This window comes from Ursus maritimus, unplaced genomic scaffold (genome assembly GCF_017311325.1).
Source record: "Ursus maritimus isolate PB19 unplaced genomic scaffold, ASM1731132v1 scaffold_12, whole genome shotgun sequence".
NCBI lineage: Eukaryota > Metazoa > Chordata > Mammalia > Carnivora > Ursidae > Ursus > Ursus maritimus.
This window is the reverse complement of record NW_024423564.1, coordinates 26894029-26916151: the sequence shown is the minus strand read 5'-3', so window position 1 is coordinate 26916151 and position 22123 is coordinate 26894029. Positions and strand designations below refer to the sequence as shown.

At 45.1% G+C, this 22123-nt stretch overlaps 1 protein-coding gene across 1 annotated transcript in view; it reads right to left on the bottom strand.

Annotated features, from left to right (window-relative positions):
- The window catches only part of BCAR3 (BCAR3 adaptor protein, NSP family member), a 108857-nt gene that overhangs the window by 69071 nt on the left and 17663 nt on the right, over positions 1 to 22123 (bottom strand). Inside the window, exon 3 of the mRNA XM_040627021.1 lies at positions 5403 to 5442. Within this exon, the coding sequence (XP_040482955.1) occupies positions 5403 to 5442 (40 nt within the window). The remainder of the gene's footprint in view (positions 1 to 5402; positions 5443 to 22123) is intronic.

Below are 22123 nucleotides of genomic sequence, written 5' to 3'. Positions count from 1 at the left end.
TGGCTCCGCGGATGTGCACACTCAGGCGAAATCCTGCAGGGCCAGCCAATGGGCTGTTACTTACTTCATATAACTTGCTAAAATCTCACGGAATGTACAGCGTGCCATTGTTTTTGTAAGTCCCTTTCATGACTTTGTTAGCTGGCTAATTCAGAGCAGACTGGCCTGTTTTCCCTGCTGGAAGAAAGGACGTTGTCAAAGGCAGCTATTTAACCGTGACCATGGCTGCGGCCATCTTGAGCACAAAGCGGGAGCTGCAGCCTCCCGGGCCCCTTCTCCCAGGAACTCCCCAACGCCGGCAGGCGCGCTAATTCTTGGCGCTGGAATTCGCATAATTACTCCTCTTTTAATCTGCTGGGTGACCTAATGTAGCCCCGGCCGGCCGGCCGCAGGAAAAGGCCTTGCGGAGATCTGAGCCTTGGGCAGCCTGTCATATCTGTAAGGCCCTCTCAGAAAGAGCATTTCAGTGCATTAACCCCATAAAGGACTGATTGCCAAGGCACTCGGGCTCGGGAGCTGCTCATGCGCACTGGGGCGGGGGGGGGGGTTGGGCGGCGCGGGGAAGGAGCTCGGAGGTATCCACACTCAGGGGAGCACTCGGAGGTATCCCCACTCAGGATAATGGCTCCAGTCCTGTCCCTTCTCCCAGCCTGTGAAGGAGCTCAGAAACTGCAAACCATTTCATAAAAGCTCACAAGTGGTTCTAGCAAGAATCCACCCAGGCTGACTATAAAAGAAAGGTTATTTGTTCACTAGGAGGCTAGCCAGGGACAAAAGGCTGCATTCCGTCTTGACACTTGCTAACTGCGGTCGCCTGGAGAGCAGGCCTTTGTCCACAGGCGGGTATTGTGCTGTTTACAGCCTGGCCATGAAAATGGGCTTGCCTACATCTTGGCTAATTTGAAAAACAGTCATCCTGATTTTCTTTCCTACTTGGCTTTATTTTCCAATTTCTCTTTCTTAAGGACATTTAAAAATGAAAAATCTATAATAAACGTTTCTTTTAAAAGAAAAATCACCCAGCTCTGTCCCAATCACCTCCTCCCCTAAAATAGATATACATATTTTTAAACCATTCCCAGAAAAGAGATGCTTTATTAAAATGACTGTAAGTCTTGTTTGTATGTGAAGAAGCAGCTGAAAGGATCTTCAGTCTACAAGAAATATACTTACAAAGGGGGAAAGGACAAGAAATAATATAAATTTATTAAATTTAGTGTATGGGGGGGGGCAATTCTTGAAGCTTAAAAAAGTAGCCCCAGGAAAAGAGTGAAAAGAATGATAAAGAGTGAAAATGAAAGTAGGTTTTATAGGTTCATGAAGGGGTTACAAAAGTGAAAGCATAATGGATCCCAAGAGCAGATGCAGGAGTGTTGAGGTACATCCCCAACTGTTTGAGGTAATAGGATGGACAGGCAGTTATTAGCTCTCACATCCTTGGTCTTAATGCCTGAGACACATGTTTCAATCGATACATCACTTCTGGTCACAGTGACAGATGATCAAGAGTGACAGATTAAGAATCCCTTCCCACTTGCTAAAAAAACTTTCCCCTTCAGCCGATCACAAGTATAGGGGATGCTAAAAATGTTCAAAGGACATTAACCCATCCCCTGATGTCCTAGTTGTGAGACGATGGAACCCACAGAAAGAAGGTAGTAAGTCCGCAGTCAGGGAGGGTGGACTGGGCTCCCCTCCCTGAGGGTTGTTAGGGGTTGGGTAACTTGGAGTCTGCTGTTGGAACGCCATCTGGGAAGGTTAACACACTGAACTATTACCATTTATTCACATTCTAGTACAATTATTTTATAAAATGTTGTAAGCAGTTACCTGACACAGGTCTAAGAAACGACGCTGAATAAATACATTGTAATGGGGGTAAAAATATGGCAAAAACCAAATAGGGCAGTGAGCAAGTAAAGTAAAACGGCCCAGAAGATAAAGCTTTCTTCACAATTTTGCCTAGGGCTCTCTCCTCCAAAAGCTATTTCCTCTGTTTAAAAAAAAAAAAAAAAAAAAAAAAGTTTTTATCTCTGGTAAGGTATGCTAGGTACGCAGAGGAAAATTCCAGAGCTGTACACCACTAAGCAAAGTCACAAATGACCAAGGAGCAGGAGAAAGGTGGAGCAGCTGTGGACCTTTCTGCTTTCCAACCTGGAAGAAGTGGTTTCTTTCGGGTGCAGTGAAAAAGAGAATCAATTGTATTTCATTACAGGAAAGGACCTCATGATTACACAAAACGGTTAACATCAGACTTTCAAGATGATCATGTTTTGAGCTACTGTGGGGGGGAAAAACGCGGGAGAAGCGAGGGCTGGAAAAATAAGGCAAAAGCAGAGAAAGGAAAAACAAAACTCCCCTCTCTAACAGTCCGAATTAAAGAGACAGACACGGTGGCGAAAGAGATTCCCCAAATCCTCTGGCCAGTTCGGAGCTGCTCTGGCTTTATCACGTCCAAACCGGGAATGCTGCGGGTGGGGTCCAGGTGCTGGAGGCCGCAGCAGGAAGGGAAAGAACCTCCGTCAGCCCCGGGGGCTCCTCCACCCGCGCACATTTCCCTCCTTTCCCGGCGCACACGAACTACTTGTAGCCTAGCAACCCCGGACGGTCCCCTTGCTCCCGGATTCCTGTGCTTCCATACAAGCTGCGCAGGGTGTTAGGAGGACACAGAGTACAAACTGGACAGAAGGGAATTTTGGATTCATCCCCTATGCGGCTCTCTCGGCCACAATACTGCAGCCCCAGTGCCCTCCCCCACCCCCAGTGCCTCAGCTCCCCCAGGCACACAGGCGGGGCCAGTCCCAGATCTCTCCCTCTCTCGCAGGCACTGGGAGAATCAGGTGAGGATGGTTAGAGTCTCCGGTGCGAAGGAGAAAGCATTTGAAGACAGAGACCTGGGGCTGAGGTTCTCAACAGGATGAGAACTGCTGTCTGTTGGGCCACATCGGGCTGCTTCCACCACTGAGAAGACTCTCCATCAGAGATCAGACCACCCCCATTATGAGGTCCCTAAAAATGTGCTCCTTTGCATCTTGTTTTTTAGGCTGATAAATCTGACTCTACCAGAAGAGGACCCTACATGACGTATGAATTTTAGAAAGAATCTCTACTTTTCTACATGCCCGAGAGGGATTAAGTGCATCAGGGGGTTATATTGAATTAACAGCTCAAAGTCAGGGGGCACCAAACCGCAGCCCAGTTTATTTACAACTATCTCGCCTTCCTTGCTTATTTTCCCGTCACCCCCTAAGTCACTAGGCGCCAGCTGGCACCGATTTCAAGGCCTTCATGACATGGACTCGTCTGCCAAGCTCGAGAGGGCAGCCAAGTCTGAGAAATGCAAGGATGAGTCTGCACTGGTCCAAGAAGCATGACACACGGGTCCATTTAGACCTTGAGGTCAAAGGCCTCCATGAACATGCTTTCAGAGCTTCAGTGCCCATAGAAGCAAATGAAAATACCACATTCACCCAACAAATCCCCAGACCATCCCTCCAAACCAAGGGCAGAGAAAAATATATAGATAGACAGACACATATGTACATACATACATACATCTCCAGGAGGAGCACAGAGACTTCATTTATAAAGCCCTGATTAGATTCAGACAAGGCTGGGAACAAAGAGTGACCTTCAAAATACCTCAACAGGTCCTTGGAAAGAAGCACCTTCGAGCCACCAAGGGCGGTCCCATCACATCTCACTGCTGGGGAAGACAAGGACTGCCCAGCAAGACAGATCCACCGAGAACCCCAATACCTTTTCTTACTCAACACAACTCAACTTAGAATGACTGACATTCATGAATGCGACACAATAGCTTAAAGAATACTAAAACAGATCATTCCAGAATCTATGTTTAGCTTTAGGATTCACCACCGCATTATCTTAAAGGCTTGGACATTGTGAAAGCAAAACCAGGTTCCTGGAGTACGGGAGCCTGCAGCAAGCCTGCAGCGGGAGACAGCTACTTTCGGAAACATGGCATGGGTAGCTTTTAAAGGGCTGCTGTGACTTACACACTGCCTGATTCTAGGGCACATTTTTTATTTCGTGCTCAAGTCAAATCATAGTCTCTGTGACTAGCACCCCCCCAATGCTTTGCAGCGTACAACCTGTCTAAAAACATAGGTAAGTGCATCCAGCAGGCACACAGACATCATCTATAAAGCTCTCTCGGGATTCTGACATGACAGCCCTGCTGGCTTAGGACTGTACATTTGCGCAGTGATACTACAGCTCAGACAGAGACGGGGTATGAGAGAGAGGAAAAAAGAATACCCACCTCCATTCCAACAAGCTCTATTATGACTACTTCAAGTGACTAAGTGATTCTACTACAGTTTTCGCCTCTATCCTCCATCCTCTGGTCCTAAAGAGAGAAGAAATGCCAACAGGCACACGAAAAAGCAACAGGCCTAAATACTCCCAAACTGTGACACCGCCCTTGGAATAATGAGGCTGGAATGTGGCTCCTAGAACGCAAGCACCTTCAAACTTAACACATGCCATGATTTCTCCTACAAGTTAAGGATGTACGGTGTCATAAACCCAAGAAGCTAAGTGCGACAAATCAGAGTTCTCTTTTCTATAGTAGGTACCAAATTTCCGTTCTCAAAAATAAAATAAAGCAAACATACACACCCCCAAAAATGGGGGGGGGGGTGTAAAAAGCATCTTTTCTTTCTGCTCAGAAGGAAATCATTGTTTCGGAGTGTTGACTATTTAGAAGCACTGAATGTCAACCCCACTGGAAAGCAGCACATGACCACAGCTCATGGTCCTAAATGAGCTACTACACAGGACAGTGGCTGTTGGAAAGGAAGGCCGACTCAGAAAACCTCAGGGAGCCTGAAGCCCTCCACTGAAGATAAACGCAGGCTCACAATTTATTATCTACCAACCCCAAGAGCCAAAACACTCTGAAAACTAAAAAATTTTAAGTCATTTGGCAGCAAAACAAACCTGACCTCATTTGATGGCAAAGTGTGAGCTGAGATACGTAAAATCATTTGTAGTCTATTTATCCGACTTTGTGTGAATATTCTTACATCTCACCGCTGAACTGAGGGTGAGTCTGGAGCGCGGACCCTAGCTAGACCCCTTTGAGGAGGTTATATCTGTGCACCATATTACCTTTCTAAAACAATTCTGAATTTTAAAACCCATCTAGCCCCGAGGGTTTCAGATAAGAGGAAAAAGACTGTAAAGCTACAGAAGGATGACTTAAGACTCCTACGAAAGTTACTGAAGGCCTAAGAGAGTCAAACAACCCCCTGGTTGTTCCAATTTGAGCGGCTTCCTACCCAGGCCAGAGTGCAGCATTATCTGGCAACACTGTGTTAAAAATGGGAAATCTACTACACAGGATTCTAGTTCCACGTTAAATCCTGGTTTCCTACCTTCACATATTCCAGAGTTGGGTCCAGAAGATGCTGATCCCTGGAAAGAGAAAACAGTAAGTATGAGAACAATTGGGAACAATGCATTCTTGTGCTGAGTAAACTGTATTTAACATCATGTTCACCCTGTTCATTCAGATTATTAAGACGGGCCCACTTCCAGGCAGTACTCACAGCAGAAGGATAAGGAAGTTAGAAAAGACACAGATCCCTTTCATGGCGTGTGCTAGGGGTAGGGGGTAGGACACCACCATAATCCGCCTAGAAGCTCCACATGTTTTCTTATCCTAGTCTGGCCCCAAGCCTTGGACTAGTTCATGTGCTAAAATCTGCAGCACAGAACAGCAAGGAGGACAGAGGTGGGTGTACAGCAGGACTGGATGCCCAAATGAGGGGTCCTCTGGGCCAGACAGCTGTGTTATGCCCTCTTTGACAGAAGAAAACGGAGGCTCACGCAGGCCCAGAGGCAGCCCGGGGGCAGAAGACGGAGTCTGCAGACCCAGCTCTGCTCCTAGACCACGTCTTCCTTTTTTTTTTTTTTTTTTTAAATCACTGTCTCGACCTCGATTACCCCCAACCCTGGTGTCAGGCAGAGCAGTCCATCGTCATTTTCTTTGGTGCCCCAGTACTGTTCTCTCCCTGTCTAATGTCCGCGTGTGTCTGTCATGATATGACGCTGGGGTTAACCAGACAATGAAAAGTAAACAGCAGCAGGGGGCCCTGAGGAGGCTGACTTCTTACAGAAACGAAGAGAATCGGCTGGGGCGAAGCAGAGGAGCGGGAGCAGTGCAAGCGGCCGGTTCCAGCGCTGGCAGGGTTACAGCGCTGGCAGGGTTACAGCGAGGCGCCCCTCCCAACGCAGGATGTGAACCGACAGCTAGCTGCCTTCGGAGACTTGAACTTCAAAAGCTCGACATATCCCTGCAGAGACAGCAGCATTTTGAGAGGACAGAATGGCTCTTAAGCCTGAGAGAGGAGTCTTCTCCACGGAGAGGGTCTTAGTGTATCTACAGAAAGAACGGGCGCCTCCCAAGTCCCCCCAACAAGCAGCTTCCTCTGCAAAGGGTGGGCTCAAGCCCCAAACCCTGGTGGTGTGGAGACCCCGCGAGATGGCAGCACTTTTCCCTGGGATAAGAGAGAATGCTGGTCGCTGCTGGAGCACAAGGCGTCCCGACCCCACGGCTCAGGGGTACCACCATCTTTTGGAAATGGAGGCAACCCCCAAAGCCATGCTTGGCTTGGTGTGACCGTCCATTTAGGCCCACACATGGGGGCACTTGCACGGGGGCAGCCGGCATGTTCTTGGGAACAGCACAAGCTCACTGTCCCTGGGCACATTCCCCCCAAAGAGGGGTATAAACCAGTCTTGCAAAGCCTCAAAACTCTCTCCTTCACGTTCGTTCATCAGGCATCTTTTCCCAAAGCACCGAGTCTGTGCTGAGCCTGGTCACCACCTCTGCCACACACTCCCGACACCGTGTCGATGTCATCAGGCTTTGCATCCGTGGAACCCCACCCGGCTAGTGACGAAAAACTTTGTCAGCAGCATGTTGGCTGTGCTCCCTTTTAAGTTCTTGAACCCCTGGTTTTCTACTGGACAACATTACAGGCATCTAGCCATCCAGTCTCAGGCTGAGCATCTGGGCCAGAGGTCTGGCCCTGTGAGGCCAGGAAGATGTTACAACCACTGAAATGCTGTTCTCGTTTGATGTACATTTTAAAATGCGCATTACATACATTCATACATACACATCTCAATGCTTAGATAGACAAGATCGGTATAGAGGGTTGAAATCAGTGGTTCCCAAATGTTTTTTGGTCTCAGGATCTCTTTACACTCTAAATTACTATGGACCCCAAACAGCTTTTGTTCATGTGGGTTATATCTACTGATTACTGACATTAGAAATTAAACGGAAATTTTCAAAATATTTATTAGTATTTTAAAAAGGAACCCATTTTATAAAAAACAATTTTATTACAAATAGTTATTTTAACAAAAATTTAGTGAGAAGAGTAACACCGTCTCACATTTTTGCAAATCTTTTTCATGTCTGGCATATGACATGAAATTAGCTTAGTATAGCTGAATTCTCATATCCTTTTTTGGGGGGGGGATTTTGTTTATTTGAGAGAGAGCACGTGCACGTGCACAACCAGAAGGCAGAGGCAGAGGGAGAAGCAGACTCCTTGCTGAGCGGGGATTCCCCCCCCCCAACGTAGGCTTAATCCCAGGACCCTGGGATCATGACCTGAAGACAGATGCATAACGTCAGAGCCACCCAGGTGCCCCTCTCCTATCTACTTTTGCATTCAGTATATCTTGGTTTAGAAAAAAAGTCCATCCTCACATAGATATGTAACTGGAAAAGGGAGGGATATTTCATTGGACTTTTCAGGTAATTATGTCTGCTCTTGATACCATACCAAACCTAAACAAGTGGTAGTTTCTTACAGGTTAGCTGTAACGCGGCATCTTTGACCACGCCTCTTACTCTTCTGCATCTATCCTGTACTCCGATTGGACCTTTTATCCGTGTGTGGTTCTGTATCCCCTGTCCGGGAAAATCCTGGGTCACGGAGTTAGGCAGGTATTCCAAATTTCGACACATTTCATTATAATATAAAAAAAGAATCAACATTTGTCAGTATCGTCACTGATCTCATCAGAAGTTATTAAGCACTGGGCAGTGTCAAGCGCATGGTGGAGGATACAAGTTTTCCAAACTTCTCATTTTCACTTGAAAGCTTGAAGTTTTTCACTGGTAGCTAACACTGTCAGATATTTTCCTTGAGCTTCATTTCACTCATTTCTGGGAAACTATCTGCCAAATACCAAGACCATATAGTCACGGTTTGTCATTTTAATCCTCCTTTTTTAGGTGCTCAAATGTCATTCTTTTGGTAAATTCTTTTTGGAATTTTGTCCAGGATCTGCTCTTCTCACCAGATTTAGCTCCAAAGTCCTTTTCCTTTCACCTCTGAAAGCCGAGACGTTCTATTCTTCCTTTCTCTAGAGATGGACCTGAAAACTCTCTGAGCTGGTTCTCGCAGAACAGAGCCTTGAAGTTCTCTTGGGAAGAGGTGGGATAACCAACACGCACCAGGCCAGGCGCTGTGCCTGGTGGCTCCTGTGGCAGCGTGGATCAGCACGGTCCCCACTCTGCGACAAGATCTCCTAGAGGCCGGGCAGCCTGTGCTCTCCCATCCAGAGAGCCCAGCACCAAAAAGCCTGGGCTGTTCTCCAAAATGCTCCCACCTTAGATGAACCTCCTGTAGTCTTTTTTTTTTTTTTTTTTTTTTTTAAGTAGGCTCCACACCCAGTGCGGAGCCCAACACAGGGCTTGAACTCATGACCCGGAGATCAAGATGTGAGCGGAGATCAAGAGTCGGACGCCTCACCGACTGAGCCAGGCGGAGCCCCTCCTGTGTTCCTCTTTGATCCTCTACCACTTATTTCTCCGGACAGAACAGAAGGAAACTGGGAGGCTCTGGTGAGGGATAATCCTGAAGTCCCCTTTGACCCTGCCCCCAAAATGAATTCTGCTGAGGGAGCTTGTTCATTCTACTGCAAGAGCAGAGGGGAACCCAAATGTCCTAAAATTCTAACTCAGGGCTCCCAGGGGTGCCCTAGAGGATCCTCACGTTCTCCTCATCCTTTTTAGAGAGGCAAGGAAGGAATACAGGAGCATGCATAATAAAACCAAGAGTATGTCACAAATCCAAAAGTTTTAAAAATCATTGCCCTGAACTAAATTACGTTATTTTTAAGAGCTAGCTCCTATTTTTTATTTTTTTCAATTTTTTAAAAAAATTATGTTTAAATGCAGAAGTGCTGTCTTTCTCAGCCAGCCACCTCATCCCAGCTAGCCAAAAGAAGATAAGAGCTAGAAAATACAGCAGTTGGCCCTGTAGCCCCAGCCTCTAATTTGAAATAGACTATCCAATTATTCATACAAGTCTGTGCAGCAAACACTTCTTAAGCCACAGATTTATATTCTCCAACAGAGATCACTAGAAAACAAACAGAGGAACTTGGCAATACAAATGAAAAGGTTTTTTTTTTAATTTTTTTTGCTTATTCAAATTATGAATCCCCACCCTTGTGAATCCATGATGTTTTGTGCATCTCCCTTTACAACTGGTGAGGCTGGCAGGCACCCACGGCCCCTCCGTCAGGCACGCTGCCCTACAGCACACGGCCCACAGACCACAGGAAAGCAGCAGAATGAAACTGGACCCTCCTGTTATTTTGTTCTTATGTTTATTACGTTTTAAATAACATCACTGTGTTTACTCTGGTTAAATCAGTCTCTCCAGGGTCCTGCTTTCTCAGGTTCATACTGAGGGATGTGTAGTTGGGAGTCACAGAAATGATGTATTTACTATTTTAGTTGTTTCTCATCAGTAACCCGGTTACTAGTTCCTCCCTCTTAAAAGGACACGTTTGCTATTTTGAGTTAAGTGGTTCTCCATCTTGAATATATAAGCAGAATTTCACTAACAGATCTTTTCTGAGTGCATGGAATACAGATGAGGAATGAAGTACCCTATGTCTGCCTTAAATTACAGAATGTCTTAAATGAATGAATGTTTTGACTTCTTTAAATATTATAGAATAAATTAATGGCTAGCATCGTTGCCAAACAAATGTCCTTCCAGATGTAACAAAAAGAAATCATTTGTAATAAGAGGATTCCTTCATGCAACAGAGGGATGTGAGAAACTAGATCCAACTGTTCCAGACTGAGTAGAATAACGATTCCCCTTAAACTCCATGCACACCAGTAACCCGCAGAGTGGGCACCCCTCCTTTGTGCACACGGCCTGCATGGTACTTTGCATTTTGGTTCTTTCTATTGTATATTTATTTATATATGGTCTCTCCTTGACAAGGTGAGTGAGCAACCCAAGAGTAGTGGCAAGTCTGCTTCATCCCCAGTATCTCCATAGTTCTTGCATTCACCCCACAAACACCATCAAGCACCTACAACATGCTATGCTGTAGGCCAGACAATGGAAACAGAGGAATCATAGTCAAAGGCTCTGCTCCCAGAGAAGATGCAGGCGAGTGGGGAAGACAGATCAACAGACCCAAAACAACTCAAGTTGGTGTCAGTGGGAAGGAAACACTATGGATGGGCCTTTGAGGGAACCTTTGAGCTAAGGTTTGAGGGCTGGTAGGGATTCACTGGGTGAAGCTGTGAGGTAGGTGGTGATGAGAAATGTCCAGGCAATGGGAGAAGCATGTGGAAACACACGGGAACATGGGACACTGTGGTGCACTTGGGAAACCACAGCATTCAGGAGTAATTCCATTCTAGCGCCGGCCACCAGCATCTCTCGCCAAGACGCCGGCAACACCTTCCCAGCTCCACCATCTCCACAGCAGCCAGCATGATCTTTCCCCAAATCAAAATCCTCTAATAACTCCCATCCGATCAGAACAACATCCTGGAATTCTCACCAGAGCCTCCGAGGCCCTGGTTGGCATGGTCCCTGCCAGGTCTCCAACCTCACTGGGGTGGGCAGAATTCTAAAGATGTCCCCCAACAAGAGCCCCATTGCCTGGAGAGTCAACCAAACACTAATCTCAGTACTGCTGTGAAGGGATTTCGCAGATGTAAGCCTCAAGTCAGCCGACATCAAGATTTGGCAACTATCCAAGTGGACCTGACATGCAAAGTCAGGGCGCCTCGACATGAAGGACCCTGTTGCCAGCGTGATGCTACAACATGGCCTGTGACAAGGCCCAAGGCACGGAACTTTGAGCGGCCTCTACGTGGGAGCTGCCCCTAGCAGATATCCAGGAAACAGATCTCAATCCTACAACCACAAGGAATTGAGTTCTGCCAACAACCTGAATGGCCGTGGAAGCAGCTTCTTCCCCAGAGGCTCAGCTGAGAAGACAGCTGTTGACATCCTGAATTTGAAACCTGTAACCAAGACCCAGCTGAGCTCTGTGGGACTTCTGTCCTACAGAAACTGTGAGGTAATAAACAGGTATTAAGGCACCAAGTTTCTGGCAACTTGTTACTCAGCAAAAGCATACTAACACACACATTGGCTATTCCACTCATTCCATCCAAGGCCTACTGACTTCTCTTTCTGGTGCTCAAACATACCAACTTGGTCGCTGCCTCTGTCGCTTGGCGTTTACTACTGTTCCTTTGCCTAGAACATTCTCCCTGCAGTTCTCAAAGGCTCACTCCCCTGCAACATTCAGGTCTCTGCTCAAACAACACCTCCTCAGAGCAGCTTTCCTTAAACACCTATCTAAATGAGCAGCCCCACTACCCTCTATTGCCTTAGCGGGCTTTATTTTTTTCCCATATTAGCTGATATTATATGAAATGTTTATTTGCTCATGGTCTTTTTTCTGGAATATAATCCTGCAAGACTGAGGCTTTCTTTGCTTTATTCACCTTGATATCCCCTGTGCTCTGCACACAGCCGTTGCCACATAACCATTTGCTGAATTCATGAATAAAAGAGCAAGTAACGCAAGCACAGGGTTGGGGGAGGCTCGGGAGCGGCGGGGGTTTGGGAGGTCAGGATGAAAAAGAGGCAGAGACAGAGCATAAGGGCCCTGGATGCCATGTAAACACGTCTAGACTTAGGAAAGCAATGGGATTTGCTGAAAAGTCTTAAGCTGCAGAAGAATCAGAGATTTGTGTTTTAGAAAAATCTCCCTGCACTGGTGTGGAAAACAGATTTGTGGGGGGCAAGATGGAGTCAGGAAGACCAAAGGAGAGGATGCTGGAGAGGTCTGGGTGACAGAGTGAGGCTTGGGCTATAGTGACAGAGGGGGCGGGGATGGCGTACAGATTTCGGAGACTTTTCTAAGTGAGAAAAGACAGATGGTGGTAAATGACTGGCTTCCGTGGGTGAAAGGGAAGAGAGAGATAAGGGCACTTACTGAATTTTTTCTAAGGGAACTAAGTAGATGGTGCCTAGCACATCTCGATACGTTCATTAAGAATGAACTAGCAAAAACCTTTGCTTCAAGCACTACACTATACGAACTTTTGAGACTATCAGGATCTGAGTTATCTGTAAGACTTTGCCCCATTACCACCCTTTTCTCATGGTTGGCAGTGCACGTATGATTGCTGCCATCCAGCTACTGAATGTCTCAGATAAGCTCCCTTCCTTTTTATCTGTAAGTAAGTTACTTTCAGAAGGGTCGTTCACATCTTCCAAATTACGAACATGTACATCTTTTCCGTAAAGTATGATGAAATGTAACAGATATTTAAGGGATCCCTTCACATCAACAAAAATGGTTAACTCAGGAAGAAAACACAGAACTACAAAACAAGATAGCTGTGTAGATACCAGTCGAGAATACCTGTTTTATGTAATCCTTTGGTCTTTTCCATCTGCCCCACCCCCACAGTGAGCAACCAGCACTTGTCACATAGCAGCCAACTAATAAATAAACAAGGGCAAAAATGGACAAATGAAAATTTAAACCACAAACAAACACCTTTGTATATGGTCCAAATAAGGCCTCAGAAAATTAGAAATTTCTACTCTGGGACTTTGATTCGCTTAATAGGGTAGACCAGATACTCTGAAAGCTAAATGATAAATTAAATTACAAATATATTTTCAAATGCATTGTGGAAGTCACAAGAAAGATAAATCCTCAAGAAGCACAGACTTATAGAAAACAGATACAGAAACAGAGAACAAAGGAACAAGAGGGTAAGAAGCAAAGCAGGGAGGTTGAGCCCTGAGTCCACAGAAGTCAGCAACCTACCCGCGAAGCCATGTGTAACACTGAGCCATCAGAACGGGACTATACCACCCCTACAAAAAGAATGTGCAAAAATAACTACATACATCAAAATTAAGAAGGTAGCATGCTCTCTAGCAAGGGAAACCAAGAAGGAAACCTACTGTCTCCACCACAAATTCTGATGGAAAAAATGACAGTAATAAGAGTCTGCCCTAAGAAACTGTAACCACAGATCAGCCTTCATGTTGGTTGGGATTCAAATTTATACTACCTGCTTTGACAGAGAATCCAAAACTGAGACATGAAAGTGTCTGGGCTGCTAGTGCCATTAGTAAGGAAACCGTGTAAATACTTTCTGGGGGGAAAACTTTATCAACAGAATACCACTCAGGATATCCACAAATGTGGTCGAACATAAATTTCCTCTCAGAAATAGCCACATACACAAGGAAGCAAGCCCCAAACACTGAAGTCAGCAGAAAGAACAATACACTGAGATCCTCAAAGACTTCAGATACTGGAATATCTGATGTAGGCTATAAAATAACGATGCTTTTTTTAAAAAAGATGGAATCAAAAAGTGATCGCAGAATAAACAGGTAATTATAAAAATTTTAAAAACTGATGAAAATATATAAATTTATTCTGCTACATAACAGGTTAAACATGACCTAAGAAAATAGGACACATCTATGGAGAAACTATAAATAAATATACAAAGACACTATACAAAACACAGCACAGACAGAAAAGGTGATGGGAAATAGAAAAGCGATGTGGAAGATAGAATGAGAAGGCCTAATTACAGTTAACCAGAACTCCAGAAGAAGAGAATCAAGAGAGAAAGGAAAAGCAATAGTCGAAGAAATAATGATGGGAAATCTTCGAAATAAATGAAAGAGACCCATTCTCAGATTCGGGCATCCCAGTGCATCCCACGCAGTATCAACAAAAATGCATTCTCACCTAGACACACTGCAGGGAAGCTATAGCCCATCAAAACCAGAGAGAACATCTTCTCTAAAAGCAGCCAAAGAGCAAAGGAAGGTTGCCCCCTGAGCAATGAGGATTAGGCTGGCAGCAGGGCTTCATCAGCCAGAAGGGAAAGTGAGGAGCTCAAAATTTCCTACCCAGCCAAAGCACCACGAACAAGGGTGAATAAAGACAATTTTAGATACATAACGACAGAGAACACCATCTGGGAAGAATGAAAAGGATGTGAGAACAGCTTAAGACCTAAGAGTGAATGACGCACACAGTAACTGGTAAGCATGTAGGTGACTCCAAAACCAGCAGGATGGTACAGAACAAGACGAATGTGTCATTTGTGGAGTTAAAAAAAAAAAAAAACAGCAAGAGCTGGCAAAGACGGGGAGAAATCGGAAACCTGATGCAGGGTTGGCAGGAACGTCAGCGGGACAGCTGCTAGGAAAAACAGTCGGAGGTTCCTCACGAAATTCAAAATAGAACTACCATGTGATGCAGCGATTCCACTTCTGAGGAGATACCCAAAAGCACTGAAAGCAGGATTTCGAAGAGCTAGTTGTGCATACGTGTTCTTAGCCGCATTCTTCACAGAAGCCAAATTGTGGAAGCAACCGAAGCATCCACTGATGGACGAACGGATACACAAATGTGGTGTACACACACAACGGAATATTACTCGGCCTTAAAAAGGAAGGAAACTCTGACACCAGCTGCAACAGACTTTGTGCTAAGTAAACCAGTCACACAGAACAGTGTACGAGCTTATTGATTTATTTAGATTCTATTTATTTATTTGAGAGAGAGTGAGCGAGCGTGCACACACACAAGTAGGGGGAGGTATAGAGAGAGAAGGGCAAGTGGGCTCCACAGTGAGTGTGGAGCCAGATGCAGGGCTTGATCTCACAACCCTGAGATCCTGACCCGAGCTGAAATCAAGAGTGGAGTGTTTGGCTGAGCCACCCAGGCGCCCCTGGACAATTTTATTTACGTGAGGTGCCTAGAGTAGTCAAATTCACAGAGACAGGAAGAATGGCGGTTGCCAGAGGCTGGGGGGAGGGGACAGGGAGTTATTTCACGGTTACAGAATTCCTGTTTTGCAAGACAAAAAGAGTTGGGGAAACTGACTACACAACAAAGTGAATTACTTAATACTATTCATTAACTCACCACTCATTAACTATACATTTAAAAATGGCTAAGCTGGTAAATTTTATGTGTATTTTACCACAATTTTTTTAAAAAAGACAAACTAATGGGGCGCCTGGGTGACTCAGTCAGTTAAGCGTCTGACTCTTGATTTTTGCTCAGGTCAGGATCTCAGGGTCGTGAGATGGAGCCCCGTGTCAGGCTCCGTGCTCAGTGGGAAGTCTGCTTGAGGATTCTCTCCCTCTCCCTCTGCCCCTCTCCCCTGAATGCTCTCTCTCCAACATAAATAAACTTAAAAACGATAATAAAAAGACAAACTAAAATATAGGGCAACAATGGTATATAAGCCAAGTGGAAGGCCACAGCCAGAGCTAGCATTCTAAGGTCCTGTACTGGTCAGAAAGAAAGTATTGTTTTACTTTATGTTTTATAAAGTAATTATATTTTAAAAGTAACCACTAAATGAAGAGTACAGTATTTTTAAAAAGACAACACAAAATAAGGCAATTTTAAAAACCCATAGGCTTAAAAAAATGCACAGCTAATACAGACGTGCAGAATAAGAGGCAGCTATAAGTCCAAACACTGTATATCACTCAACACAGTAACTGTTAACTAGATTAAACTTGTAAAACACATTTTGGTAGAATATAGCACATACTGGATTCAATAAGTGGTGTTTTAAAGGAAATGTATAACCGTAACGCTTATTTCTAGGGGAAAAAAAAGACTGAAATTAATTAAGGGTCCAGCTTAAAAGAATAAACGAAAATAGAACAACAGAGATAAGGGAGAGAAATTAAATATAAAACAATGATACAACAGGGGAGCAAGAAATAAAGCCTTGTTCTTTGGAAAGCCTAATAAAATGAACCTCTGACGGTTGTCATCCAGGGGAAAAGAGAGAAAGCACAAAACAATATAAGAATGACAAGAGGGCATAGTAAGAGAATCCTATGAACACCTTTATGCCAATAAGTTTTAAAACTTAGCATAAATGAACAAATTCCTAGAAAATACTAAAACAGACTCAAAAAGAAACAGAAATCTGAAAGCCCTATAACCATTTAAAAAACTGAATCAGCAGTTCAATATCTTACCACAGGCCTCAATGGTTTTACTATCTAGCAAGTTCTGCCAAACGTTGGAATTGTTACTTGAAAATTATATAAAAGCTTCAAGAGAATGGAAAAAGAGGATATTTTCACTTTGATCCCCAAAGCAGACAAGGCCAATAAAAGGAAAGTATAGGGTAATCTGGCACATGAATTTTTTTTAAACCCTCAATAAAATATTAAGAAACCAATTCTAACAATGTATAAATATACATCATAATCAAACTAGTATATATATATCATCCTTCCAGGATCTCAGCAGGGAAAAAGCTAACTCTTCACAAACGAAATACAGAAGAACTTCCATAACCTGACAAAGGGAATCTATGAAAGCCCTCAGCAAGAACTAGTTTTAATGGCAAAGTATTACGATCATTACTAAAATCAAGCCATCAATATCAGAAACAAGGATGTCCATTCTAACTTCTATACTCCACTGTCCTGAGGTCCTAGCCCATACAGTTAAATAAAAGGTATAAGAACCGGAAAAAGGAGAACAAAACTGTCATGATTCACAAAAGCTCACTGTCTACATCAGAACAAAAAGAATCCCTATAGACCTTATAAGGAAGTAGAGCAAAGCTCCCGGATATGAAGCACTGTGCAAAAATCTTCTATCTAAAACTCACTGAAGGTCGGGGCTAGAAGGCTTGTATGTCCAGGTCGGAGCTCTTGCTTTGTGGGTGTTCATTCATCACAAATGAACTCGTTCCTAGAACACCTAACTGAAATGCAAGACAAAGAGATATGTGGGACCCATAGGTCGAGTTTCTCTGTTTACCCGAAGTGGTGGGGCCAAGGAAGAGCAATCACTGCACCCTCGGGGGCTACTGGTTTACCATTCTTTTTTTTTTTTTTTTTTTAAGATTTTATTTATTTATTCGACAGAGATAGAGACAGCCAGCGAGAGAGGGAACACAAGCAGGGGGAGTGGGAGAGGAAGAAGCAGGCTCATAGTGGAAGAGCCTGATGTGGGGCTCGATCCCGGATCGCCAGGATCACGCCCTGAGCCGAAGGCAGATGCTCAACCACTGTGCCACCCAGGCGCCCCTGGTTTACCATTCTTAACCAACTCATGACCAGGGCTTGTCCCACGATCAGGGACAGTGAACCCAACAACTGGGACAAAGTTTGCCCTCCACTGGCAACTTGGTGGCTGCAGCCCATTCGCATGTGGATATGGCCATGGAATCCAGAGCCTTCACCCTCCATTCTGCATCACGAAGTGCCATCAACATCTCAGGATCTTGGCTGGGAAGAAGCGGGGATGGAAGGATTGCAGGAAGGAAGAGCTAGCAATAGGCTTTAAATCTACCAGGAGCCTGTCCACGGGACAATATTTCTTACTAGATCATGTTCTCTTAGGTAAAATTAATATGTGGGACAGTCTAGCATTCTCATTTTATATTTTATTAGAGGATATCCACGGTGCTAAGCCTTGCCCATCTCTCCAGCCTCAGCTCCTCACCTTGCTCCTTACACTCCAGTAAATCCAAATTGTTCAGAATTCCCTGAACCAAGAGGTCTTGAGTCCCCACCGTCTTCCTGTTCATTCCCACCTTCTCTGACCACTCTTCCCCTGCCCCCTACTACTCACAGAATAACATCTCCCCAGCACTTTCTTATTATAAAACCTTATGACAATTATAATTCAATCCCATACATGTACTCCTGCCCCTCTCCCTTACTGGACTATGAGCTCACAGAGAACAGGGACTATATTTTATTTTATTCACCTTTGTATCCCCAGGGCACAGCTGCTTGAAAAGTGTTGGTTTGAATGAATGAACGTGTGTGTGTGTGTGTGTGTGTGTGTGTGTGTGTGTGTACGTGCATGTGTGTCCTCTCCACTGTGCAAAAGGCCTAGACGCCAACCCTTCCCTTTGCCACAACTCCCTGGGTTCACCAAGGGAAGAACAACATTGGAGGGAGAGAGGCAACGAGAGAGAGATGATTTTGACTGATGGGCCTCCAAATTAAGGAGCTAATCTAGCCCCAAGCCTGTGCCTGAACTGCGGTGGCCGCAGACAGGACCCCCTCAGCTGTGGATCGTTACTGCTGTCAGGGCTGTGCCTGGCTCCCCAGCCCCACGGAGACCAGATGTTTTCAAAGTGACATCGAGAGGCTAGCTGCTCCCGCTGGACACGAATCTCTCTGGACAGGTCTGAAAGGCCATGTGTGAAGTTCATCGCGGGGAGCACCAAGAGGACAGAGTTTACTACAGGACCATTTCCATCGGCTCGTGGGAAAATGAGAAGAGATGGATGCTTAAAACAGGGCGAGCCTGGTGAGTAGAGAGATGGTGTCTCTTGGAAAAATCTCAACTAGTGTGTGATTAGATGGACAGGTTCTTTAATGATGCTGAGAATCACATAACCGCCCCCAAAGAGTGGGAAAGAGGGACCTTCCTACTCTAGGTGGGGGTATATTAGTATATAGTCTTTTTTTTTTTTTTAAGATTTTATTTATTTGTCAGAGAGAGACAGAGCGCACAAGCAGGGGGAGCGACAGGCAGAGGGGAACCAAGGAGCCCAATGTGATGTGGAACTCGATTCCAGGACTCCGGAATCATGACCTGAGCTGAAGGCAGGCACTTAACCAACTGAGCCACCCAGGCATCCCAAGTCTTTGCTTGTTTTAAAAGGGATGTAGCTTTAAAAACAGAGACTATAACACTTCTAGACTTGCACCTAGGAAAATACATTTGGTTTCATCACCTTGCAAAATAAATGAGAAGAGATTCACTCTCTCACATCTCACAACGTACTTACTGACCTTATTTGTTAAATAGGCTTCACTAGGAGTTGACAGGATTAAGGTTCGGGCATATTTTATATTCTCCTCCCAGGGTTACCATATGACATGAGAAGTTCCTCTTCACTAATACACTAAACATTAGGGATATTCCTTAATGATTAAACCAGAAGATCTGCTTTAGAGCAGAGGAGTGGCCTCAGCAGAAGCTCACTGCAGTGGAGGGAATTCATCTTGCATTTCTGGTTGTCTAGAGCTAAAAACAATTCACCAGATTTGTGATCTGGGTAGCCAAGTGTGACCGCTTCCCTTTGTCCGAATATTAAACTTCAATTAATGCTCCTAAAATCACATTAGCTTCTTTGACAACCAGAGCACACTGCTGACTCATTCTGAAGCTGCACTTAACCGAATCCTGCAATATTTTTCACATGCAGCTATAACCCAAACCCCATACTCTGACTTTGTTGTTGGACTCTGGTGCCAGTTTTTGCCCCTCACTAGAGTCTTATCCAATTAGATTTGATCTACTCTTTCAAAACACAAAGATCTTCTTTGGATCTCATTTCTGTCATTTTGACATATTTTTCTTCTATGACTCATGTCATCCACCAATGTGATCTGTATGTCAATATTATCGTCTAAACGATTTTTGAAAATTGGCTAGAGTGGGCCAACACGTGGGTCGATCCGGACACAGCCTACAAAACGCTTCATCTACTACCACCTGGCCCGCCTCTCACCAGTGATTAACATCTGCTTACACACCTTCTCAACCTTCCTTTAATCTCCCAACAAATAACCCCAGGAAGGAAGTTAATCTGGTATGACTTGCTTTTGGCAAAGCCCTGCTAATATACCAATAGTTGCTGTTTCCTCCACCGAGTATGCAAAATTCATTGTCCTAATAATCCTTTTAAGATATTTCCTGAGATCAGGTCAATCGTATCATTTTACAGCTTAACTTCTTCATCTCTCTCGTTCCTTTCTCAAAAATTGAAATACTCCTCTGTCTGTATCTTCCCTGTAGCATGTTATGCCTGCATCTCTCCGAGGTGGATGGTCTCGATCTTGGCCTCAGGGTTTCACCTCATTTGGTGGCATTAGAGCCTCTTGCCATGGCCTCTTCTGCTCCAGGCTGACAGTTCTCTTCCTTTGCAGGGATCCTACCTTTTCTAATCAGAGAAGTCATTTCCTTGACAAAAAATGCAAGCTGGACAGAGGCTCAGAAGTTTGGTTTCTCTCCCATGCCCCCTCTCTCTGGTTTTATTGTTCTAAACGTAATTTCTGAAAGCCCTTTTTGTTACCCTTAGCCTTTTTCACAATCCTCTGCTCACACTGCACTCTGTTTCTTTTATAGCCCACAGCCACCCTCTCATATGGTCCTTGGTTGCATAGGTTGCACAGCTCAAGCTTTCCTGGGCCTGGGTCCAAGGCCTGGACAGGCCAGAGCAAGTGGCGGCACAGAGCAGGCAGGCCCCAAGGGAAGGGTTATCTAGAAAGCACCGTTTTCAACCACCCCGTCAAGGATGTGCATACCTGGAAATATGTTAAGGTCCGAGGTCAAGAAAAGCAGAATGACTTACAGAACTAGGGAGTGATACGAAAGGCTATCCCATGGATGGGAAGTTAGGTCAGCGGCAAAGAAGATGGAAAGAACAGATGCTGGTGAGGTCGGATGGTTCAAAAGGGGCACCCCTTTTCCCTAGGGCTATGAACTCCTCACATGGACACAGCCCCAGCCTGCCTTTAACGCTCCACCACCCAGCACAAAGCCAGGCACACGGGCCATGTTCAATGCACCCATGGATGAATTCATCAGAACGGCCCTGGCTCATTGCACTGCATTAGGGGGATCTAGCTGACGACAGTCCTGCAGACACAGCCTTAAACCAAGAACGACTTGGACGGTCACCTCCCTCTTCCTCCTTTGAACAGTGTTGGGTGCACTACTAACAGTTGTCCTCACCTGTGTTTCCCTTTCAGAGCTCGGGCCACGCGATCAGCTTTATCATTTCCTTCAACTTGGGAATCTTTCCTCTTAATGCCCAGGGTACACTGCGGATGAGGACACACTTCCCTCCCTGGCTATCAGAGTCTAAGACTTGGGTCCTTCTAAAACTCCTGCTTCTATGAGTCCGTTTCTATCTCACTTGAAAATACCGCAATGCCTGATTAATGTGTTCATGACGTATATTAAAAGGATGGCGATTAAACCACCTCCCCAGGCAGATTCCCTAATCATGTGAAAAAGGCATCGTTTAAATATCCTACATGTTACACTCTGGTGAGTCTATATGGAAGCCAAGACTAATCTAGTTGATAAAAACTTGACACGGTCATAGGTTAACCTGTGCTCAGCAGAATTCCAGTGATAGCATTAAGCTAAAAGCTACAGCTCAAATCTTAACTTGGCAGCAGTCAGTCAAATTGAATAGAGTAAGAATAAGAAAAACCGTATCAAGGCCAGTATGTCTCTTGGCAGGCAGAGAGGGTCTGGCATCAGTGACTCATGAGGCTTCAGGCTGTCTGAGCCCAAACACAGCACTTTTGATAAAAGCAGATGCTTTGTTTGGCTGCTGTCTGATTTGCCCTTCCTCACTCCCCCAGTTCCATCCACCCCACCCCCAGCCGCTCCTCATCCCCTCTAAAACAGCGTCTGTCAAGGTTTCTTCTCAACTAATTCAAAGGCAGAATAAGAGTGGTGTGGTTTTGAGGTAAGGTGCTCAAGACCTCTAAAAGGAAAGATTTCACCGAGCCAGATACAACACATGCCCTCGACCGGCTTCCAGGGCAGGCAGCCATCCTCAAGGGCGCTACCCACCCAAACCTTGGAAAAGCAGCTGTCACCCCTCGGGCAAAAGATGTCACCCACAGTCACCCATTTACCCCCTCTCTCCATAGAGTCATCGGGGACCGTGTGGGACCCCGTAGGGAAGCATAATCACCGCACTGCTGACACAGGCCCACAGAGA